The sequence below is a fragment of the Diabrotica virgifera genome, chromosome 10 (genome assembly GCF_917563875.1).
Source record: "Diabrotica virgifera virgifera chromosome 10, PGI_DIABVI_V3a".
Lineage (NCBI taxonomy): Eukaryota > Metazoa > Arthropoda > Insecta > Coleoptera > Chrysomelidae > Diabrotica > Diabrotica virgifera.
The window spans coordinates 138,198,248-138,224,565 of record NC_065452.1 but is presented as its reverse complement, the minus strand read 5'-3'; the positions used below and the strand labels follow the sequence as shown (position 1 = coordinate 138,224,565).

Below are 26,318 nucleotides of genomic sequence, written 5' to 3'. Positions count from 1 at the left end.
CTTGGTAATAATATGAAAATTTATTTATGATTTACATTTTTAGGTATATTTTGAACCATATTAAAAAAGAAGTAATATCTCGATAAAAAGTGCTTTCTCGAAAAAATACAGAGGCAAAAAAGTTTTAAAAACACTGTGTTTAACTAATGGTACCGCAGTAAAAGTTTAATTGGAACATACACAGACATTTGGGGGGTTTAAAGAAATAAAACTCCCATAAAATTTTTATGTAAATATATTAAAAAAGAAGCCGCAACTCGATAAAAACTGCCTTATCGAAAAAATACTAAGAGGCAAAACAGTTTTAGAAATATTGAATTTAACTAATGGTACCACAATAATAATTTAATTGGAACGTACACAAAAGTTTGGGGGGTTTAAGGGAACAAAACCCCCATAAAATTTTTATGGGGTGCACAAATTTCACCATAATTCTTTTTTAAGATGTTCCTGCCATAAGAATGCCACATGTCCATTTTCAATAAAAAATCTCTAATAATTTTCGATATATTCGAAAAAATCGATTTTCATTTTGTAACTTCAAAGGGCTGTACCTTTTTTTATGTGCATATTTGTACTAAGGTAAATTAGGTTCATTCGAACTATTTTTGGTCTCAGAATATGTGATTTAATTTATGACCTGTATTTTCGTTACACCCTGTATATCTATCCATTAATGTGAGTACTAGGTTCCAAAAGAAAGGATCCGCCCATCTCTATTCTCACTTTCGGCTGACCAAAGTTTCTGGAATATTCATTCCCCTCGTCATGCGCCGCTTCTAGAAGATTGGAGTAATAATTATTGTCTCGTCGGTCGAGATGTAACCGTTATTTGCGATCGGTCGAAATTAACTCTTTCGTTACAATACTGTGACCGCTAGAAATTTGTCAAAAATATTTAAACAGATGCGTAATCCGTTTCTTACATATCTACGTTACGTTTTTTAGAGATGCACTAGAAAAATACGGAACTGGAGCAGGAGGAACTCGAAACATTTCTGGCAATTCAACTCTGCACGAAAAGTTGGAGTCCAATCTTGCTGAGCTACACAATAAAGATGCTGCCTTGCTGTTTACTTCGTGCTTTGTCGCTAACGACTCAACTTTATACACTTTGGCTAAAGCTTTACCAGGTAAATACATTTTACCTTTTTTTAGTTAACAGCAATTACCTTTATGTACATCCTACGATCAAAATTATCATTAGAATTTTTTTACCTTTTTGTTCTTCTTCTTCGTCAACTTTTCCCTTTTCAGGAGTCCCTTACTCATTCAAGTGACTCATTCAAATGAGTTTCATCACTGTGCTCCTTCTAGACATCGCAGTCATAAATTTACATTTATAATGCTCAGTTGGAGCCTTCATTTAAGCATTCTCCGTTGTTATTGCCCTAAAGTTGTAGTACATAGCACAATGCAGGCTTTTTATGTACAGTGGAACCCCGATAAGTCGGCCCCCGATAACTCGGAAGTCTGGCTAACCCGGACCGATTTTCATCAGACATAACAAAAAATTTTTCAGTTTGACTAAGTTTTTTTACCAAGAAATGAACAAACTGTATACAACTGTACGTAATTTAGATCTATTGTCCATGTGTATTTCATATTTTCGCAATTATAATGGAGTTTAGCTGAAAGTAGACAGTATTTTGTTAATTTTTACATATTCTCCGGCTAACGCGTATTTTCGATAACCCGGATCGGCCGCGGTCCCGATTAATCCGATTTATCGAGGTTCCACTGTACTTTTATTTTAATTTTTAGGTTGTCATATATTTTCTGACGCTGGGAATCACGCATCAATGATTCAAGGGATCAGAAATAGCCGTGTTCCTAAGCATATATTCAGGCACAATGATCCAGCACATTTAGAAGAACTTCTCCAAGGAGTTGATCGAAACGTTCCCAAAATTGTAGCATTTGAAACTGTGCATTCCATGTCAGGAGCTGTGTGCCCGCTAGAGGTGAATATATTTTCGTATATACAATTAAGAAGAAGTAGATTTCTTAGTATTAGCTATTTCCACGGTGTGGAAGAATGTTTGAAATTTGATGTTTGTAGCATAGCCAGATTTACTATTTTTCTGATATCACTAGTCACATTTTTAGTCGTTTTTTAAATACACCACCCTGTACCTTTATTGAAATCGCTACTTCAGTTGCCAATTCCTGGCAGGATCGCCATATACAGAATAAGGGTTGATTATCCTTATTTTAGAGGTTGGTTAATATGGAACACATTATATTGCCATCACTGATTTATTAATTCTACACTGCGGTGCAAAAAAATCGATCCAGTAAAAATTTGGTCATTTTTGAAGTTTCGAATTTCCTAAACCTGTTGTTGTATTTAAGTGATTTTTTTACCACGTTATAGCCTTATTCATTGACAATATCGCTGTAATAATATTGTTGCTAGACAATCAAACTGTCATTGTATACCGGGTGTACGAATCAAACTGTGCCTTTTTCTCAAAGTTCGCATCACCCTGTGGACTATTCTAGCATTTATAAAGTACTGAAATTAAAACCTAACTATAGCCCCAGGTTTTCTTAACATTTTGTCTTTCGATTCATTCGCTTATATTGGATAATGAAAAAGTTAGGTACTTTAACAACTGGCCATGTTCGTCATCAGTACAGGGTGTTTCTAAATAAGTGTGACAAACTTTAGGGGGTAATTTTACATGAGAAAATAATCACAATTTGCTTTATAATCATAATGTCCGCAAGCGCTTCGATTCCGAGATACGGGATGTTCAATATTTTTTTTACAAACTGACGATTTATTTATTGCTTTAAAACCAGTTGAGATATGCAAATCAAATTTGGTGGGTTTTAAGACGTAGTTATTGCACATTTTTTGACATACAATTAAGAATTTTATATTCACCATTGCCGCGCAAACGAGTATTATGACCCATAATATTACCCTTACGCACGCTAATGGTGAATATAAAATTCTTAATTGTATGTTAAAAAATGTGCAATAACTACGTCTTAAAACCCACCAAATTTGATTTGCATATCTCAACTGGTTTTAAAGCAATAAATAAATTGTCAGTTTGTAAAAAAATATTGAACATCCCTTATCTCGGAAACGAAGCGTTTGCGGACATATGATTATTAAGCAAACTGCCATTATTTTCATGTGTAAAATTACCCCTTAAAGTTTGCCGCACTTATTTAAAAAAAAAAACCCTGTACTGATGACGAACATGGCCAGTTGTTAAAGTACCTAACTTTTTTATTATCCAACATAAGCGAATGAATCGAAAGACAAAATGTTAAGAAAACCTGAGGCTATAGTTAGGTCTTAATTTCAGTATTTTATAAGTACTAGAATAGCCCACAAGGTGATGCGAACTTTGAGAAAAAAACACAGTTTGATTCGTACACTCAGTATACAATGACAGTTTGACTGTCTAGCAACAATATTATTACAGCGATATTGTCAATGAATAAGGCTATAACGTGGTAAAAAAATCACTTAAATCGAACAACAGGTTTAGGAATTTCGAAACTTCAAAAATGACCAAATTTTTAGTGGATTGATTTTTTTGCATCTTAGTGTATACGTACATTTATTAATATTGGCTAGTACTCAGATTAAATGGGCAAATGTAATGGCCAACGTCCTTAACGATGTTCTACACCTTCGGCAAAGAATTAAGGATTTGCATATAATTTTAGTATGTTATAGTTTACTTCAAAAAACTAAGACTTGATTTTTTAAAAATTGTTTTACCGTACCGTTTAATTACTATTAAGGGTCAAAGTTAAGTTGGGGCATGGGCTCTTATGGGAATTCTTAAAAAGTTAATAACTTTTGACCCAAATTTACGATTTTAAATTATTTGTGCTTAAATTAAAGGTTTTTTTGTAAGGAATAACATATTAAAAAATGAGGATTGTTTACCGTATATATTTTTAATTTATTTATTATAATTAATTCCGTAATTTATTCCGTAAATTCCATAATTTATTATAATTTATTTTTATAAAGTATTCAATACTGAAACATATGATTTGAGTATTCTGCTATAAATGCATTGTTACCAACTTTCGCTTGCATATAAGTTTTCCTCCCTTTCCTCTGAGAGGCATAGCCCGCAACGAAGGTGTAGAACGTCGTTAAGGATACGGCACCGTAAGAAGAAGAAGAAGTACTCAGTTACCGAGGAATTGCTTGTATTCTTTTCGAAGTGGCACTCTCTGAAGCTACCCAAAATTATATTGAACTCAAAATCTCTTCATGTGTCAATATTTATTAAGTAAAATATATTTTGTATACTTTCACTTTCATATTTGTGTCAAGTTTAATAAATGATATAATATACCAAACTGCAAGCATGCAATAGTACATGCGAATGCTGTTAACAAGATCTTCACGGTCTACTTACGACATTCCGCGTGTGCTTGATTGTATATCGATATAAAAGTTATATTTTAAAAAGCAAAGTGAGTAATGATATCAGACAAATGGTAAATCTGGCAACACTGCAAGTAGTACTTCATAGATATAAGTAGTATTCTTCAAAATATTTATATTTGTATGTTGTAGGAACTTTGTGATATTTCCCATAAATATGGAGCGTTAACATTCGTGGACGAAGTCCATGCGGTTGGTTTGTACGGCGAGCATGGCGCAGGAATTGGAGAAAGGGATCACGTGATGCACAAAATGGATATGATATCGGGAACACTGGGCAAGGCTTTTGGAAATGTTGGTGGTTATGTGGGTAAGTTTTTCTAAATGACAGACAACTTGAAAAACAGTTCAGTCATTATCTGCGAATTTTGTAGTAAATTTGGTTAATTTCTGCTTTTAGCTAGTACCTCTGCTTTGATCGATATGGTGAGATCCTACGCAGCGGGCTTTATATTCACTACATCACTACCACCGACGGTTCTGGCAGGAGCGTGTAAATCTATTGAAATATTAGCATCGGAGGAAGGAAGAAAACTAAGAGACCAACATCAAGCTAACGTCAAATATCTCAGAAATTCATTGTTAGAGAACGGTTTCCCTGTAGAACACACCCCCAGTCATATCATCCCAATAAAAATCGGAAACCCTTTACGATGCGGCGCCGTTTGTGATACCTTATTGAAAGAAAAAGGCCACTACATTCAAGCCATTAATTACCCTACCGTTGCTAGAGGAGAGGAGAAATTGAGATTAGCCCCCACACCGCATCATTCCAAAGAATTGATGGACACGTTAGTTCGAGATTTAAAGGAAGTGTGGCACGACCTGGAGCTTCCACTAACGGGGCAACAATGTGGACAGGTAAAATAAAATACTACTACTACTCCGTGGCGTTACAACCCTTCGTGGGTTTTAGCCGACTCGACAACATGCCTCCATTCTTCTCTGTCTTGAGCAATCTCCATTCAGTTCTCCACGCCCATAGCTTTCAGGTATCATGCTATATTCAGCCCTATTCTGTAACTTTTAACAAATCGAATAGAAATGACCAAGTCGAATCGTAATTACCCAAAATCGGAATGTTTGATATCTATCGCGTCATTTTTGTGTTTGGATTGATATTCTGTAACTCATATCATAATCGAAATCTCTGACTTCTATTTCACGCGGTTCTGAGGAGGCGGCAACCGCGCATTAACCAGTGTTCTGTGACCTGGTTGTTACTCGAAATATGACAACGTTGCCATATCCGCAATGTTTTCATACTTTCTTCATACTATCCTCAAGTTTTGAAAAGTAAATAAAATATTAGTGTAAATACTGGATGCAAAAAGCTCAAAAGAGGATAAATGGTTTTAAATTAGAGTTAATTAAAATTGATATAAAAAATAAGATAAACTGATAAATAAAAAGATAAGTGAAAGTGAATATAAGAAGTATAAATGCTTTTAACGCTCGGTTTTATAATCAGTTAAAGTGGACTTTAAATTTTAAGTTGGTACCTTTATCAATGCAATTCATACGGGTAAATGTCAACTTTAAAGTGAACTTTAGTTGATGTTCACTTTAAGTTGATTATGAAACCGGGCGTTTTAAATCAAAGATATTTAAGTTGATGTTATTCATTCATAATTATTAATAAATTATTTAAAATTGATATTACTAATAATATGCAATCTTTAAGATTCGACTCCAGCTGAAATAACTGCTAAACAACTTTTCCCAAAAATGGCATCTTTTCTATAATTTGTTCAGACTATGAGCGTTGACTGATAAATATACAAGTAGGTATACTGATATAATATACAAATATATATATATTTATCAATCAACGCATAAGAAGTCTATTGTATGCTATTCTCGTACATTATACCATTGATTGAAATTGTACAAGAAATAAAAGCAAAAACAGTATGGCAACACTGCGAGCGACAAACATTCAGATGTCACATAGCAAATAAATGAGGTTAGGTCCTACAACTCCTACAACATGTCTAAATTAAATATATAATTATCTAAACAAATAAAACCACAGACTAAAAATGAAGCAGCTAAAAAAAAGGTAGAAATACTATAAATAATTATAAATAAGTAGTAATCAATTATTTTTATAAATAAAATATAAACGTCAAAACAAAACAAAATGCGCTTGCGTCAAGCACAATTCCGATAATCGAAATCTCATCTCGACAGGGTAAATGCTGTCGAAGTGATTTCTATTCACTATTACGATTGTAGAGATTCCGAAGTAGTTATGGAATACGGATTTGGACTATTTCTATTCGACTTAGCCACTTCTATTCGATTTTACTGACTTCTATCATCGAAATGAGTTACAGAATAGGCTTGATTATCTCGCCACTAGAGTAGAGCGTGTTAGTCTAAGAGCTAGTGAACCCTCCGACTAACGGTCTTCCTGTAAGGCTAGGAATTTTGTATAGTGATAATTCATAGCACACCAAGGCTAAAAACCATGACCTGGCAGGCATCAGCCCTGCACGTGTATCTACCAGGTGAATCGAAATGTGCATAGTTTAGGGGTAAAATAAACTTTCTCCTGTAAAGTTTAAATGTAAGTATGTGTTTGAGTAAGTTATTTAGAAGAAATGTGTACAATGTTAGGCGATTCTGAACAGTATAAGACCTTGCCAGACGAGGGGAAAGATTAGGGGTTTTTCCTAAAATTATTTTTTTGCATCGAACAAATTTTTTTTAGGGTTTTTGAATCATTCCAAACAGAAAAGGTCTTTAGTGATTTTTCTCTTAGGTTAATAGTTTTTGTTATACAAGCGATTAAAAATTTTAAAAATTGCGAAATCGGACATTTTTAACCCTAAATCGGACATTTAACTAAAAATTTCAATGTTGCCAAGGTAGGTAGATATTCTTTAAACATTGATTGATGAAATCCCGAGGAGTTTTTTGCAATACATTATCGAAAACCCCCTTGTTTTTTAATGGCTAATCAAGCGGGCGCGACACTGTAGTATAAGTGAGGACGTTTGAGTTTGCATAAATTCATTATCTCGATAATGGGCAAATTTGAAGAGAAATCCCCAGACAGGTCGATTTTTATTTTTAAATTAGGACTTTTGGCATATATATATATATATATATATATATATATATATATATATATATATATATATATATATATATATATAATACTAGTGACGTCATCCATCTGGGCGTAATGACGTAATCGATGATTTTTTTAAATGAGAGTAGGGGTTGTGTGATAGCTCATTTGAAAGGTTATTTAATTCTCTATTCAGTAATATAAACCTTAACATAATTATTTATACAGGGTGTACAAAAATTTTTTTCTTGTTTTTGTTTAAATTAATTTAAAAAAAAAATTTTGTACATCCTGTATAAATAATTATGTTAATGTTTACATTACTCAATAGAAAATGAAATAACCTTTCAAATAAGCTATCACACAACCCCTACTCTCATTTAAAAAAATCATCGATTACGTCATCACGCCCAGATGGATGACGTCACTAGAATTATATACAGTATGTCCATGTAAGTTGTATCCATATGGAAAACTTTTTTATTATTAATTTTACGAAAAAAAGTTATTCTTCATAAAAAGCTCTGCATTGGCTAAAACCTACAATTTAACCATCAAATATCAAATCTTTTGAATATTATACGAGGTATGTCAAAAAGTTTGAATTTCACCCAAGAGTAAAGTAGCTTTATTTTTCACAATATTGAAAATTGATATTATGAAAAGTTATTTGGAATTAAAGACTATATTCTAGTATGCAATTACATCCTTCTAATTGAAAACATTTTTTTTGAAAAATTATGGATAACTAACATTATTTTCAGTTATTTCAATTCAGATAACTCTTTTATTATTAATTTTACGAAAAAAAGTGATTCTGCATGGTCTAAAACCTAAAATACAACCATCTTATGTTAAATTTTATCAATTTTATACGAGGTATGTCAAAAAATATGAATTTCGCTCAAGAGTAAAATACGTTTATTTTTCACAATATCGAAAATTGTTATTATGAAAAGTTATTTAGAATTAAAAACTATGTTTCAGTATGTAATTACATCCTTCTAATTGAAATATTCTGAACTATAAAGGTACTTTACTTTTGATCTAAATTTATCTTTTTTGACATACCTCGTATAAAATTGATAAAATTTGATATACGGGTTGTATCTTAGGTTTTAGACCATCCAGAACTTTTTATTAAGAATCACTGTTTTCGTAAAATTAATAATAAAAGAGTTATCAGAATTGAAATAACTGAAAATAATGTTAGTTCTTCATAATTTTTCAAAAAAAAAATTTTTTCAACTAGAAGGATATAATTGCATATTAGAATATAGTTTTTAATTCCAAACAACTTTTCATAATAGCAATTTTCAATATTGTGAAAAATAAAGCTACTTTACTCTTGAGTGAAATTCAAACTTTTTGACATACCTGTTGAATCTTGGGTTTTGGACCATGCAGAACTTTTTATAAAGAAAAACTTTTTTTGTAAAATTAATAATAAACAAGTTCCATATGGATACAACTTACAGGGACATACTGTATATGCCAAAAAGTCCTAATTTAAGAATAAAAATCAACCTGTCTGAGGATTTCTCTTCAAATTTGCCCTTTCTCGAGATAATGAAATTATGCAAACTCAAACGTCCTCACTTATACTACAGTGTCGCGCCCGTTTGATTAGCAATTAAAAAACAAAGGGGTTTTTTAATATTGTATTGCAAAAAACTCTTCGGGATTTCATCAATCAATGTTTAAAGAATATTTACTTACCTTGGCAACATTGAAATTTTTAGTTAAATGTCCGATTTAGGATTTAGGGTTAAAAATTGCCGATTTCGCAATTTTCAAAATTTTCAATCGCTTATACAGGGTGTTTCATTGGGAGACGGAAATACTTTAATGGTGAATAGAGGTCACCGAGCCGGTTCTAGATATACTACATTTTTTACCCTACCGACTTTTATAACCGAGTTACAGGGTGTTTTATCGATTTTGCCCATTTCTTTCCTAAGCCATCCCTTTAGAACAACCCTGTATATTTTTTTGATATTTGGTACACATATGTCTCATTCAAAACCCAAACGACCGACATACTAACCATAAGAAAAATCAAGGTCTGGATTAACAAAAAATTATAAAGTAATTGAGATCTTAAAACAACACCCTGTATATTCAAATTTTGAAAATCTGTTTGCATATTTGAGAAGAGCACAAAAAGTAAGTTTAATGGCTTGCTTCAATTTTTCGGCCAGACAATTTTATGACTTTAATTTTGAAATTATATTGAATTTTTTAAGAACTCTGACATTAAAAAGCTGGTATTATCAACTTTTAGTTATAAATTATTAAAGTTAATGAATAAATAGTCATTTTAAAAATAATCAATACTTATTTACCACATTTAAACGACCCAATTACGAATGACAAGAAAAAACCAGGTCCGGATTAACAAAAAAATATAAAGTTATTGTGACCTTAACAACCCTCTGTATATTGAAATTTAGAAAAAATTTTGCGTATTTTAAAAGAGCATCAAAAACTGCGTTAAAAGGTGCATGTCAAATTTTTGCGCAGATAATTTAATTACGGCAATTTTGAAATCATATTGATTAATTCTGTCAAGGTCACAAGAAGCTGCTAGAAAAATGAAGAACAATCCCAATGTAATTAGAAAATCGATTCGAAATCTTTTAAAACGAACAAGGAAATGCATCGAACAAAATGGCGGACATTTTGAGCAACTGTTATAGTTCAAATATTTTTAATTTATGTAAAATTGTTGAATTGCTTAAACAATTTTTTTATTTGATGTTTTTTTAATTCTTTACTAAATCATTAAAATATCCCAATTCTCGCAATTCTAATTTTTAATGACGTGCATACAGCTACAAATCCAGAGAATCCATGAAGCCAGGGTAGTAAATAAGTATTAAGTATTTTTAAAATAAGTATTGATTCATTAACATTAAATTATTAAAAGTTAATAATACATTCCTGGTTTTTAATCTCAGAGTTCTTTAAAATTTCAATATAATTTCAAAATTGATGTAATTAAATCGACGGCGAAAAAATTAAAATGAACCTTTAATCAGTGTTTTATGCTCTTTTAAAATACGCAGACAAATTTTCAAAATTTCAATATACACGGTGTTGGTTCAAGGTCACAATTACTTTATATTTTTTTGTTAATCCGGACCTGGACTTTTCTTGTCATTAGTAATTGGTTCCAATGTGGTAAATAAGTATTGATTATTTTTAAAATGAGTATTTATTCATTAACTTTAATAATTTATAACTAAAAGTTAATAATACCTTCTTTTTAATGTCAGAGTTCTTAAAAAATTCAATGTAATTTCAAAATTAAATGAACTATTTTAAATGGGAAATAAGCCACAATTTTACCAAAAAAATGAATTTATTAACGTTTCGACGCCCAAGTCGGGTGTCGTTGTCAAAATACAAAATAATACTAAATAAACAAAAATGTTGTTGCTTAGTAAAAAATTCTTCTAATAATTTATTTAATCTGACTCATTTATATAGGCAATTCAGGCATGTATTATACATTTTAAAGTATTATTAAATAAATTATTAGAAGAATTTTTTACTAAGCAACAACATTTTTGTTTATTTAGTATTATTTTGTATTTTGACAACGACACCCGACTTGGGCGTCGAAACGTTAATAAATTCATTTTTTTTTTGGTAAAATTGTGGCTTATTTCCCATTTAAAATAGTTCATTATAAAAATGCCACAAGGAAATAGCTTCAGAACAACTTCAAAATTAAAGTCATAAAATTGTCTGGCCGAAAAATTGAAGCCAACCATTAATAGCTATTTGTATAACAAGGGAGGAAAGTGCTACTTTTCCTCCCGAGAATGAAGTTTACTGCCCGACGCGTAGCGGAGGGCAGTAATCATTCAAGGGAGGAAAAGGCACTTTACTCCCATGTTATACATATGGTTTTTCCACCTTCCTCAACTAACAAGTCATTTTTTCATTTTTACTTAATTTATTTATGTAACTAACCAACAAAATTTATTAGAACTAAAACTAACAAGTACGTACAATATAACTGTCAACTGTCAAATATAAGTCAAATTAATAATGTAAACATTGTTAAATCAAAATAAAAATTTACTGTTTTTTACCATTCTGCAAGATACAGAGTGTTTTATAAATAAACGTTAAAATGTATAGAAACTTACGTAATAGAAAATAGATATTGTACAGGGCGTCAATAAGTTACATTTCATGAACGAAATACCATGACGTCACTTTTACTTTTCCTCCCTAGGGAGGAAAAATATTTTCCTCCCTAGGGAGGAAAAGTACAACTTTGCTCCCTACAATCAGGTCCGGAAAAGTATACTTTCGGTAGAGGTAGGTGGAAAACTTACTTTTTGTGCTCTTTTCAAATATGCAAACAGATTTTCAAAATTTGAATATACAGGGTTTTGTTTTAAGGTCACAATTACTTTATAATTTTTTGTTAATCCGGACTTGGATTTTTCTTATGGTTAGTATGTCGGTCGTTTGGCTTTTGAATGAGACATATGTGTACCAAATATGAAAAAAATATATACAGGGTGGTTCTAAAGTTATGGCTTAGGAAAGAAATGGGCAAAATCGATAAAACACCCTGGAACTCGATTATAAAAGTCGGCAGGGCAAAAAATGTAGTATATCTAGAACCGGCTCGGTGACCTCTATTCACCATTAAAGTATTTCCGTTTCCCAATGAAACACCCTGTATAACAAAAACTATTAACCTAAGAGAAAAATCACTAAAGACCTTTTCTGTTTGGAATGATTCAAAAAACCTAAAAAAACTTTGTTTGATGCAAAAAAAAATAATTTTAGGAAAAACTCCTAATCTTTCACCTCGCCTGGCAAGGTCTTTTCAGAATCGCCTGTCATTGTCACATTTCTTCTAAATGACTTACTCAAACACATACTTAAATTTAAACTTTACAGGAGAAAGTTTATTTTACCCCCTAAACTATGCACTTTTCGCTTCACCTGGTAGATACACGTGCAGGGCTAATGCGTGCCAGGTCATGGTTTTTAGCCTTGGTGTGCTATGAATTATCACTATACAAATTTCTAGCCTTACAGGAAGACCGTTAGTCGGAGGGTTCACTAGCTCTTAGACTATGTCCACGTGGTCTTCTTCCAGTTGGGACTTCCTTCCATACCAGCCTTGCTGTTCTTTCGCTAGAATGTCTTCTGAGGTGTCGTGCCCATTGGAGTCTTTTGGACTTTATTTATTTTATTATGTTGGTATCTGGGTATAATTTTTCGAGCTTTTTGTTAGTTCTTATTCTATATTGTCCTGCTTCTTCATCAAGCACAGCCCAAAAATCTTTCTTAGGATTTTTCTTTCCCAAACACGTAGTCTCTCTTCGTGTGCCCTTGTTATCGTCCACGTTTCGCTGCCATACATCACTACGGATCGTATGATTGTTTTATACAGGGTGTTTGGTAAAGAATGGGCCATAGCTTAACCTTAGATTCCTGAGGTTAAACTAGGTCGATTTAATCTAACTTACCTTAGTACAATAGTTGATAATAACCGAAGTACAGGGTGTCAAAGTTAAACTTTTATTTTATTTGTTTTTGAATATTTCCTGACAGGCATGGGACAACAACACGAAATTTGGTAAGTGGTGCTGGTACTGTACAATCTACTAAATTATGTTAAACAAACGTTTCTGGTTACTACCAGAGGCGTACGACGGAGGAACATGAATGTTTGGCCCTTCCCAAATTCGACGCCGCAGGCGGAACTGCTATTTTAGTGCAATTTTTGATTCTCCAATACTTTCTATGTAAAAAACATACTCTTCATTCGTAACGATAAAGCCATTAGTTTTCGAGATATTTGAAGGTAAAAACGAAGGAGCATAATATATTAATCAAAACCTGTGTGCCTTTTCATTTTTAAGTTCAAATATCTCGAAAACTAATGACTTTATCGTTACGAATGAAGAGTATATTATTTGCATAGAAAGTATTGGAAAATCTAAAAATTATGCTAAAATAGCATTTTTATCAGTGGCGTAGAATTTGGGAAGGGTCAACCATTCACTTTCCCCTGTCGTACGCCTCTGGTATTAACCACAAACGATTATTTAACATAATTTAGTAGGGTGTACAGTACCTACACTTTCTGCCAAGTACCATAAGGATATGTCAAATAGTTTTATAGTAATAATAATATCGTATGGCATTTTTGCCGGGGAGATCCTTTCGGATAGTTCCAGCGCCAATTACATCTTTAACCCTGTTTCAAGTAACTAGTGTCGATGTACACTAGCCCAGGGGGACCGACGGCTTAACGTACTCTCCGAGGCACGGTGAGACGGCTCGTGTCATTATTGGAAATGAAAATGGTTTGTCTTTGGTAGGGATCGAACCCACGTACACTGGCGTATGAGGCCAGCGATTATGCCGTTACTCCACGGCCGCTCAGTTTTATAGTACCGGGCACACATAGTTCTTAAAGTTTTAAATAAAGAATAAATTATTAAAAAAAAATACTTTAAAATAATTTGACATATCCGTGTGATACTTGGCAGAAAGGGTAGGCATTATACACCCTACTAAATTATGTTAAATAATCGTTTCTGGCTACTACCAGAGGCGTACGACAGAGGAAAGTGAATGGTTGACCCTTCCCAAATTCTACGCCACTGATGAAATTGCTATTTTAGCATAATTTTTAGATTCTCTAATACTTTCTATGCAAATAATATACTCTTCATTCGTAACGATAAAGTCATTAGTTTTCGAGATATTTGAAGTTAAAAATGAAAAGGCACAGTTATTTTGATTAATGTATTATGCTCCTTCATTTTTAGCTTCAAATATCTCGAAAACTAATGGCTTTATCGTTACGAATGAAGAGTATGTTTTTTACATAGAAAGTATTGGAGAATCAAAAAATTGCACTAAAATAGCAAGAGTCACAGTATATGCTTTGTCTAACTCAGAGATTGTTAAAAATCTGGTAGTTAATTTTAATAAATGTTTATTTATTTTATACATCATTTTATTCTTATTCCCTTTATATTTACATTTACTTATATATTTAATATGTTTAGTATTTGACAGCAGTGTAAGATACCTGGGAGAGTGATCGAAGATTTTCTTGGCGCCCATGATTTGTTAGTTTTATGTAATTTGTTCTTCTTTAGCACTTATTCATCTTTATACATTTTCAGTACATTATTCTTATTGTAGCGTGATTAGTGTAATTACTTCTAATTACAATAAAACTAGCGGTTCGTAATTTATATACGACTTTATTTATATAAGTTACAGACGAATTTATCTTATACACTAAACTTATTCACAAAATATGCCCGTATTTATACCCAGTTGTTATTCTGGAACAATCGACTCCCATCTCGAGCTATCGGCTTGTTCCGCCTACGTGACGTACCTTCCAGAATTCTCCGGCGAGGCCTAGCACATCCGATTACGTCATTCTCGAGGTGTTTACTGTTATACGGGGATCGGCCAAGATTTCTCTTCCGCTACACTGCTCCCCTCTTAAGATCTGAGCGTCTCGATCAGCAACTCTAAATGAAGGCCCAGGATGGCGGAATCTACACGACTCTCCAGCTCTGCATACACCCTTCAAGAAGAAATAACAGTCTACTGTCTTTGAAGGGTACGACATCTTCGGGTTCATGCAACACACAGTGATTTGTACACCAGTTCCTCTGAAGACCACTTCAAGCATGCTTCTCACAATCTTCCAATCCAGATTTTCTACTGCATGGCCTATTTTTGGTAAAGCCAAATTTTTGATGTCATAATTACACACGATTTTCTTCAAATTAGTTAGAACACGCCATATGTTCTCGTAGCTTGGCGTGTCCGTATAAGACTTTCTGGTCACCATATACAGCAAAGATCGAGGACCATCTTCCAATCGCAGTACTCTTCCAATTTTAGGCTGCTGATTTCTTAACTCGTCCAGGCGGCCGAACTTTCTATTGAATACGGACGATATTCCTTTAGTCATCTCGAGGTCTTGGGCAACACAGTGGGCCAGAGAGACGTTTTCTGGAACACCAAACAGATCTTGCTGAACTTCTGTGGTCACGCCGAATCTAGCACTCTTTCTCGCTGCGTAATTTGACATAAATTGATTAAAACTTGGCTGTGCGACATCTTTCATCTCCTGTTGGAGGACTCGTGCTTCTTCTGTTTCATTTGAGCCAGCATATGGTGCAAGACGATTTATGTGAATAACTTTTGGTTTACCGTTTGGCAACTTCTTAATTCTATATATTACGTCATTTATTTTCTTCTTAACTTCATATGGACCTTCCCATTGTCTTTGCAGTTTAGGACATAAGCCTCGACGACGTTGCGGATTATAAAGCCAGACAAGATCACCTACTTCGAAGCTTTCATTCTTGCATCGAGAATCATATTGATCTTTCATTCTGTCACTGGCTATCTGGATGTGTTGTCGGGCAAGTTCATGAATGTTGTTCATTCGTAATTTCAGGCGGTCAACGTAGTCTTCGCCTGCAACATGTTCCTCGGAAGGTCCGCAGCCAAACTCTAGGTCGCAGGGCAACCGAACTTCACGACCCAACATCAGGCAGGTTGGTGTTTGACCTGTAGTTTCATTTACGGCCGAGCGGTAGGCCATCAGGAATAAATGAATGTGTTGGTCCCAATCTCGCTGATGTTCAGATACAACTTTGGACAAGTGTTTACCCATCGTTCGGTTCATCCTCTCGACCATCCCATCTGATTGAGGATGCAGGGGTGTTGTTCTGGTCTTATTGGCACCAATCAATTTACAAACGTTTTGGAAAAGAGCTGACTCAAAGTTTCGCCCTTGGTCGGAGTGGATCTCCAAGGGAACACCAAATCGGCTAAAGAATTCTTTAACAAGTACCTCTGCAACGGTAGCAGCTTCTTGATTTGGTAATGCATAGGCCTCAGTCCATTTCGTAAAATAATCCATGGCTACCAGGATGTATTTATTTCCAGCATCAGTTTCTGGAAATGGACCTGCAATGTCGATTGCTACTCTTTCCATAGGACTGCCAACATTGTACTGTCTCATGGGTGCTCTCTTTTTACCAACTGGACCATTACCGGATGCACACAGTTCACATTTCTGGCACCATCTTCTTACATCATCTTTACAGTTCACCCAATAGAACCGTTCTCGAACCTTTTGCAGAGTCTTCGTAATACCAAAGTGTCCACCTGATGTACCGTCATGCAACTGACGCAATACTTCTGACACTTTACTTTTAGGTACAATCAACTGAAGCTTAGATTCTGTACCATCATCGTTCTCAAAGGTTCTGTACAGAAGATCATCTTTTAGTATCAGGCAATTCCATTGGCTCCAGTAGGCCTTGACTTCCGGACTACATGCACTAATGTTTTGCCAACTAGGTCTCTCACCTCGACGCATCCAATCCAATACTCTTTTTATACATGGATCGTCTTCTTGGGCTTCTTGTAACTGTTGTGGCTGCCATTGCTCATTAACGACGGTAGTTCGTCTCACAGGGCAAAGCTGTTCATCTACTTTAAGCCGGTGATTACAACTTTCACTGCATGGCCGTATCGAGGAAGCATCTGTATTTGAACCAACTCTTCCAGCCCTCTTCATGCGTCTCTTCGGCATCGTGTCACGAATCACCCTCCGTACCATTTCCACCAAACGTTCATCTTTTCTCTTATCGCCTTTTTCCACGGTTATTACTCGATTGTTTCGTGAAGCTTGGCTAGCTGCTTCGTGTTCCAAGGCAATAGCAAGTGCTTCATCTAAAACTTTCGGCCTTGCTAGTCGTAAAGCTTTCTGTAGTTCATTATCTTTCAGCCCATTGACGAAGGTATCTACTGCAATTTCTTCTAAAACGCTGTCTGGCACCTCTGGATAAGCCAACCGCACCACACGAGCCACATCTGCTTCAAATTCTTGCAGATTCTCACTTGCTCGTTGACTTCTACTTCGCAGTTGTGCTTTGTATACTTGTTGTAGATGGGCATCTCCATAGCGTTTTTCTAGACGAGTGAACAAGGTCTGGTAACAATTTTCTTGACCCTTGGGAATTGACCTTAATATATCTGCAGCATCACCTCGTAAAGCAGCAGTCAAGGAAACAGCCTTTTCTTGTTCGGTCCAATGATTGGCGGTCGCAATAGCTTCAAACTGTCTAAGATATATGGACCAAGAGGACTTTCCATCAAATGGTGGTAATTTGAATCTCATATTATGCGACGTTTCGTCTCTCGGTAGTTCATCTTTCACTAAAGGATCTAACGTTGCTGCATTAACTGATGGTTGTACTTTTGTATCGGTTATCCTGCTCTCTAGCTGTTTGATCTTTTCTTCTACGGTCTCTACACTTTTCTGCATCTTATCGAATGTTCTAGAAACTTCTTCAAATTTCTCATTGTTCTGTTTACAAACTTCTTCTAGTTTTTCGTTGTTTTGCCTACAGACCTCTTTAATTATTTGAGAAGTCTCATCGAATCTTTTAGCAACATTTTCGAATTTCTCGTCGCTTTTTCTACTAACTTCTTCAAGTTTCTCGTCGCTTCTTCTACTAACTTCTTCAAGTTTCTCGTCGCTTCTTCTAGAAGTTTCATCGATCTTTTGAGAAACACTTTCAAATTTCTCGTTGTTCTGTCTACTAACTTCTTCAAGTTTCTCGTCGCTTCTTCTAGAAGTTTCATCGATCGTTTCAGAAACAGTTTTTAATTTCGATAAGATTACTTGTTCTGCTGACTGGAAGTGGAACGTCTTTGGGTCTTCTCCGTTCTTCGTGAGGACATCCTCGAGTCGTGCTTGTAGGACTATCTTGAGCCCACTGCTGTCCAGATCCCGTTCCTCGAGCTGTTCACGGAGCTGTTTTACTGTAAGTTCTTGTAGCAACATCTTTGGTCGGCACACACGTACTTTCCAAAATGTCTTTTAACAGTCTTTCCGAATACCGAACAATCAACGCACTTTAACTATTCCCGACGAATAAAGTCCAAAAGTATTTTAAAGTCTTTCCGAATACCGAACAATTAACGCACTCCGGTTGTTCCCGACGAATAAAGTTCAAAAGTCTTTTAAAGTCTCTCTGTAATTCACTTATTTATATCGCACTAAGTTAACCGAACACCGACACCAACTGTAGCGTGATTAGTGTAATTACTTCTAATTACAATAAAACTAGCGGTTCGTAATTTATATACGACTTTATTTATATAAGTTACAGACGAATTTATCTTATACACTAAACTTATTCACAAAATATGCCCGTATTTATACCCAGTTGTTATTCTGGAACAATCGACTCCCATCTCGAGCTATCGGCTTGTTCCGCCTACGTGACGTACCTTCCAGAATTCTCCGGCGAGGCCTAGCACATCCGATTACGTCATTCTCGAGGTGTTTACTGTTATACGGGGATCGGCCAAGATTTCTCTTCCGCTACATTATCTTAGTATATACCTTTCCTAGTCATCAGCATCTACTTTGAGCTACTGTTCTTCGACAGGCATGCAAACGAGCCGTATCCATCCTTGAGTGTCAAGTTGTTCTCTTGCATCTCTTGCTAGCCACTCCATTTAGTTTGCCTCTGTCTCTTCATACTTCTACTTTTATCCCTTTTAATTCCCCTTACTCATTTCATCTTATCTTTTTCTTTTCCTTACTTCTGTTGGAGTTTATCACTCTCTTTACTTACACTCCAACAGAAGTTCTTCTTTTTTGTTTCACTGGCTGGTTTCGCCAGTGGCGTAGAATTTGGGAGGAGTCAACCATTCACGTTCCCCCGGCGTACGCCTCTGGTAGTAGTCAGAAACGTTTGTTTAACATAATTTAGTAGATTGTACAATATCAGCACCATTTACCAAATTTCGTGTTGTTGTCCCATGCCGCCATGCCTGTCAGGAAATATTCAAAAATAAATAAAATAAAAGTTTAACTTTGACACCCTGTATTTCGGTTATTATCAACTTTTGTACTAAGGTAAGTTTAAATCGACCCATTTTAAGCTAAGGAATCTACGGTTAAGCTATGGCCCATTCTTTACCAAAAACCCTGTATAGTAGTTGTATCTTTGTACGTCTTGTTAATTGTTTCAATTTGTATAAGGTTTTCAATGGAATAAAGACATCTGTTGCCAGCTTGTATCCTATTGTTTATTTCTTGTGATCCGTTATTGTCTTCAGTAATTGTTGTTCCTAGATACTTAAATTCTGTAATGCACTCAAAGATAAAGTCATCGATGGTGATGTTCTGGCCGATCCTGTCTGTTTTGGTTATTGCGGCTCATGTACCGAGTGTCCCAATAAGAATGGCTCTCGGCCATATCTCAGGAACCGTTTATAGTACAGCTTTGAGAAAAAAATTTTTATAACAAAAATTGCCTCGAGAAAAGCCTGGAAATTATTTTCATAATTGTGGAACCACCGCTAGAGGGCGTAATTGAATATCAAAAATAAAAAATTCTAAATTTTACAAAATTTTCCTAATGAAGGGGCACTGGAAATCCGACCGTCGTATTCTTCATAAAATTCTGCGCTTATTTGATTTCACAAGTTTAAGTCTACCTTTGCAAATAAGAGGTGGGGGTGAGTGGGAAGCTTGCTATGAAAAAATGGCTGTAAGTCCGGTTCTGCTAAATCGAATTTTGCAAACTTGGTCTTTTTGAAAACAGATATTTTTCGTCAATGTAAAAGTTATAATTTCGAATCAGCCTAATAAGTAACATGCCAGCTAGGAGGCGTTATTTAATTCTTTTCAGAAATCTAGTTTTCTTTGGAACATTTTAAATATAAGTATGCATTTTGAATCCTACATTATAAAATTAGATTAAATTAGCAATAGAATAGCGAAAACCGGATGTCGATACCTTTTTTCTATCTGGAGATATCTTAAGAAACGTAAATTTTAAACATAAGTGTTACTGTCACCGGTAAACTAAGTTAAGGAAAAGTAGTGTGCTATGAAAGAACAAAGAAACATGTTCCAGATGTCAACGTATATACAGTATATATATACAGTATGTCCCTGTAAGTTGTATCCATATGGAAAACTTTTTTATTATTAATTTTACGAAAAAAAGTTATTCTTTATAAAAAGCTCTGCATGATCCAAAACCTAAGATTTAACCATCAAATATCAAATTTTTTAAATATTGTACGAGGTATGTCAAAAAGTTTGAATTTCACTCAAGAGTAAAAGTAGCTTTATTTTTCACAATATTGAAAATTGCTATTATGAAAAGTTGTTTGGAATTAAAAACTGTATTCTAGTATGCAATTACATCCTTCTAATTGATTTTTTTTTAAATTATGGATAACTAACATTATTTTCAGTTATTTTAATTCAGATAACTCTTTTTATTATTAATTTTACGAAAAAAAGTGATTCTTAATAAAAAGTTCTGCATGGTCTAAAATCTAAAATACAGTAAAGCGTCGATTATCCCAACTAATTGGGGGACATGGGTGTTCGGAAAACCGATTTGTTCAGATAATCGAACTATATTGAGAGTGTCATACATATTTATCCACAAGTGAATAAAAACCATATTTATATAACTGTATATTTGTTTATACCTTGATAATGAAAAATAGCAATTAAACAAAAAAGTGCAGTTTTTCAACAACATATTTTTTTCTACGTGCGTGCAAAAAGGTCTACTTTCGCGCACGCATTTTAGTTTAGAAAGTTTTACTTTCCGCACGCGTGTTACTTTTCCGCACGCGTTTTACTTTTCCGCACGCGTTTTACTTTTCCGCACGCGTGTTAATTTAGATATGTTAATATGGCCTTAAAGTAATTATAATACATGCAATAAACTAATATTTAGTTATTATTTACTAATTTATTTCAAATATATCTTATTGTGTTCATGTTTTAATGAAATTAACCCGAGAATTCGATGAAATAAAATAACTTTGACATAATATTCGAAAGTCAAATCAGTAGACAATAACAGTGGTTTTGAATCGTTGTCATGGAAACCAAGATCGTCGTTATGCTAACCAATTATGCTGAAACTTTGGGTTTGACAACCTTGTCAAAGAATTAATTTGTGTATGTATTTTCAGTAGTAATTGCACAAGAGCTCTAAAATTATTGAATTTTTCCCGAGTGACACTTTGACAGTTTTAATTTGTCAGTTAATATGTCAAAGTGTCACGAGGGCAAAAATTCTATATTAATTTTAGAGATCGAGTGCAACTTGTTGCGATTATTTCATGAATAAATCTGTTCAAAACCAAAATTTTATTGTAATTTATTTATGTAAGTACAAATTAATACAATTAAACACACAGTTGTTATAAATATTTTACGGTTGAAAGTCATCACTTTTATAATTTTTAAAACATTAATTGTCATTAATGTCACTGAATGTATTTTTTCATAGCAACGAAGGGCATCTGACTTAATATACTTGACGACGGGAAATTATCAAAAATTATCAGTCTAATTTAGATTTCTGTAGCTTTCTATTGGTCAGAATCTCCTATGAATGAAATAATTATATTAATTAAATTAATTGATTAAGATTTGGTCATTTTTTTAAGACTCGTAGAAAAAATATTGTTCCTAACGCTTGCAGAAAGTCTCTTTTCCGCACTCGACTGCTTGCCGAACTCCCGCTTCGAGTCGTTCGGCAAACTGCAGTCGCGTGCGGAAAAGTATGACTTTCTGCACTTGTTAGGAAAATAACTATTTGGATACACAATTGAAGAAAATTTAAGATATTTTGAGCGTTAATTACTAACGCTTGCTCAGTACTCGAGTGAGGGGCGCGGGAGTCGGGAGTTCGGATAACCGGTTGTTCGGTTGCTCGACGTTCGGATAATCGACGCTCTACTGTACAACCATCTTATGTCAAATTTTATCAATTTTATACGAGGTATGTCAAAAAATATGAATTTCGCTCAAGAGTAAAATACGTTTATTTTTCACAATATCGAAAATTGTTATTATGAAAAGTTATTTAGAATTAAAAACTATGTTTCAGTATGTACGAAATAATTACATCCTTCTAATTGAAATATTCTGAACTATAAAGGTACTTTATTTTGATCTAAATTTATCTTTTTGACGTACCTCGTATAAAATTGATAAAATTTGATATAATATGGTTGTATTTTAAGTTTTAGACCATCCAGAACTTTTTATTAAGAATCACTTTTTTTCGTAAAATTAATAATAAAAGAGTTATCAGAATTGAAATAACTGAAAAAATAATTATAGTTATCCATAATTTTTCAAAAAAAAAATTTTCAATTAGAAGGATGTAATTGCATATTAGAATATAGTTTTTATTTCCAAACAACTTTTCATAATAGCAATTTCCAATATTACGAAAAATAAAGCTACTCTTGAGTGAAATTCAAACTTTTTGACATACCTCGTATAATATTCAAAAAATTTGATATTTGATGGTTAAATCTTAGGTTTTGGACCATGCAGAGCTTTTTATAAAGAATAACTTTTTTTCGTAAAATTAATAATAAATAAAAAAGTTTTCCATATGGATACAATTTACAGGGACATACTGTATAATTAATTAAAACAACAATATGACAAACAACACTATAAAATATAACAAAGAAATAAAAACAACTATGTACTTGGTGACGACTTAAATGTTCAAATTGTTGCCCATCATTTCGATGTAAACATTTACTACATTACTACTACACTACTCGAGAAAACATGATCCAGAGAATACGAAACGCTATTCAAAGCATGCTTGCATGGAAAATGATGGGCAACAATTTGAACATTTAGGTCGTCACTAAATAGTAGTTGTTTTTATTTCTTTGTTATATGTTATAGTGTTGTTTGTCTTATTGTTGTTTTAATTAATAGTGTTTTTCAACGCTTCTCATTTGTTTCGAGCCTATGTCATATGTCGTATCTATAATCCAGTATAATATTTTTATACGACATATTATGACAGAGGCTCGAAACAAATGAGAAGCGTTGAAAAGCCTTTTATATACGTTGACATCTGCAAAATGTTTCTTTGTTTTTTCCATAGCACACTACTTTTCCTTAACTTCGTTTACCGGTGACAGTAAGAGTTATGTTTTTAAATTTACACGTTTTGTAAGATATCTCGAGATAGAAAAAAGGTATCGATATGCGGTTTTCGCTATTTTGTTGCTAGTTTGGTCTAATTTTGTAATATAGTATTAAAAATGCATACTTGTATTTAATATTTTCCAAAGAAAACTAGATTTCTGAAAATAATTAAATAACGCCTCCTAGTTGGCATATTACTTATTAGGCTGTTTCTAAATTATGTAATTTGTTTAAATTTAAATATGTTATTTATCTTTTTATTTCTGTGAAAATGAGATTGTTTACGATTTTTTTTTGCTTTTAGCAATGCAAGTTTTGTCAAAAACCACTGCTTTTTGACTACTACGAGTCGAGAGAAAACCGAAGATGTGCAGCCGATATTCACTGTGATATCCCCAACTGTCCACAACTTGTGGCTATCACCATTTAACACAAGAAAAGAAGATCACTATGATATGGTGTTGGTTGGGTGTAACGGTTGTTAATGGTTATAATTACATTCTTTAAATAAAATCAAACGTACTGAGACAAGGAAATAAAAACCTTAAGAAATTGCTTCATCGTCGTCGCAAATATCCAAATTACTCAGATCCTGGGTTAGACCGCGTCGTTTTTGGCTGTGTCGAGCTTCCTTTTCTCTGTGGAATCATATCTGGTGTACAAGCCTTAGCGGACTCGTACACCAAAGCAATATCCTACAGAAATCGCATAGGTATAACATACATTGCGGAAATATATGCAGTGAGCAGGGTTGCCAGGTTAGTTTTTATTTCTTCAGTGGTTTTGCTTTCAAAAAATCAGTAGAAATCAGTAGATTTTGTAAGCCATGTATAATACAGTAAAACCTGTGTTAACGACTTCCTGTACTAACGGCCAGTTTAAAAATTCTCCAAACCAATTATATGTAGATCCACTATATTTTCTACCAGATTCTAAAATCTAATAGATTTAAAATTTTCTCACTAAATCACAAGAAATTTTGCTAGATCTACTAGAAAGTCTACTAAATTGGCAACCCTAAATATGGTACAAAAACTTCTATTGTGCAGTGAAGGAGAATGGCTCTAGAGTTTCTAATCGCATCTGCTTTTTTTTCGTAGTCATTATTGGTAAAATTCCCACGGTTTATTAATTTCTTAATTAAATTTATTGTTGGAACATTTCATTTGCATTTAATTCAGAGAATACTGTGGTATTCAATTATTTGATATTTTATCAATAATTATTGAACTACTGTTCAATGTTAAAGTTGAACTGCTGCTAGCTTGAAATCAAGTTGGCGGAACATGCGATAACTTAAAAAAAAGAGCAATAAATTTTTTCTTGGAACATAAAACTTGCATGTAATTCAGAGAATACTGGTATTCAATTATAGATAATTTATCAATTTTTTGGTATCAAATTGATAAATTATCTATAATTGAATACCAGAGTCTTCTCTGAATTACATGTAAAAATGTTCCAAGAAAAAATTTATTGCTCTTTTTTTAAGTTATGGCATGTTCCGCCAACTTCATTTCAAACTAGCAGTAGTTCAACTTTAACATTGAAAAGTAGTTCAGTAATTATTGATAAAATATCAAATAATTGAATACCACAGTACTCTCTGAATTAAATGCAAATGAAGTGTTCCAACAATAAATTTAATTAAGAAGTTAATAAACCGTGGGAATTTTACCAATAATGACTACCAAAACCAGATGCGATTAGAAACTCTAGAGCCATTCTCCTTCACTGCACAATAGAAGTTTTTGTACCATATTCGGGGTTGCCAATTTGGTAGATTTTCTACTAGATCTAGTAGATTTTAGAATCTGGTAGAAAATATAGTAGATTTTAGTAGTAGAACGTGTGATAACTTAAAAAAAAGAGCAATAAATTTTTTCTTGGAACATTAAATTTGCATTTAATTCAGAGAATACTTTGGCATTCAATTATAAATGATTTATCAAATTTTTGAACTATTGTTCTGCTAGCTTGATTATCAAGTTAGCAGAACATGCGATAACTTTTTTAAAAAAAGAGCAATAAATTTTTTCTTGGAACATTAAATTTGCATCTTATTTACACTTAATTATGGTATAAGAATAACTGTGTTCTGCTGACTTTGTTCTGCTAACTTGATGGACGTCCTTTTAACCCCGCTCACTGCATATCATTCCGCAATGTATGTTATATGTGATCTCTGTAGGATATTGCTTTGGTGTACGAGTCCGCTTAGTCTCATTCAGAGGCAAAAAATATTGCAATACACAAAACATCCAATACAAATCTCTTAAAGAAACTGCAATGGTCAAGTTGTGTCAAATCCTGTTACCAAAAACTTGTTTTATTTAATTATGTTAAACGAGGTATAGATAAATTTTATTAATTTTTATGTTTTTGCTTTAAATTTGTACATGTTGAGATTATTTTATCAAAAATATTTATCATTTTGCTCTTTTCTGCAATATAAAAAGTGATGGAGGGGTTGATATTCTTTACAAATGTATTTTTAAGGTTTCCATTACAATATGTCTCAGATTAAAACAGCAAAAGAAATGTTTGTAGTTTTTATTAAAAATGACTTAGTTTAGAACCCCAATAGACCGAATCGCCTCTCGTGATGTGCGGATGTATTGCCTTAATCATCAAGCAACGTACGCTACGATAAAAATTTCGAACCGGAATTTTTGTTAAAAACCGATACCTACAATTTAAAAACAATAATTAATGACATATTTATTTTCATTTACATCCAAATTTAATGAGTTTTT

General features: G+C 33.4%; 1 protein-coding gene across 3 annotated transcripts in view; it reads left to right on the top strand.

Moving 5' to 3' along the window:
- The window catches only part of LOC126878624 (5-aminolevulinate synthase, erythroid-specific, mitochondrial-like), a 65,697-nt gene extending 39,594 nt beyond the window's left edge, over window positions 1-26,103 (top strand). For all 3 annotated transcript variants that reach the window (XM_050641449.1, XM_050641450.1, XM_050641451.1), the window contains 5 exons: window positions 949-1,133; window positions 1,765-1,964; window positions 4,565-4,742; window positions 4,833-5,293; window positions 23,867-26,103. In XM_050641449.1, coding sequence (XP_050497406.1) covers window positions 949-1,133; window positions 1,765-1,964; window positions 4,565-4,742; window positions 4,833-5,293; window positions 23,867-23,992 — 1,150 coding nt within the window. In that variant the 3' untranslated portion in view covers window positions 23,993-26,103. The remainder of the gene's footprint in view (window positions 1-948; window positions 1,134-1,764; window positions 1,965-4,564; window positions 4,743-4,832; window positions 5,294-23,866) is intronic.
- Window positions 26,104-26,318: the final 215 nt, after the last annotated feature.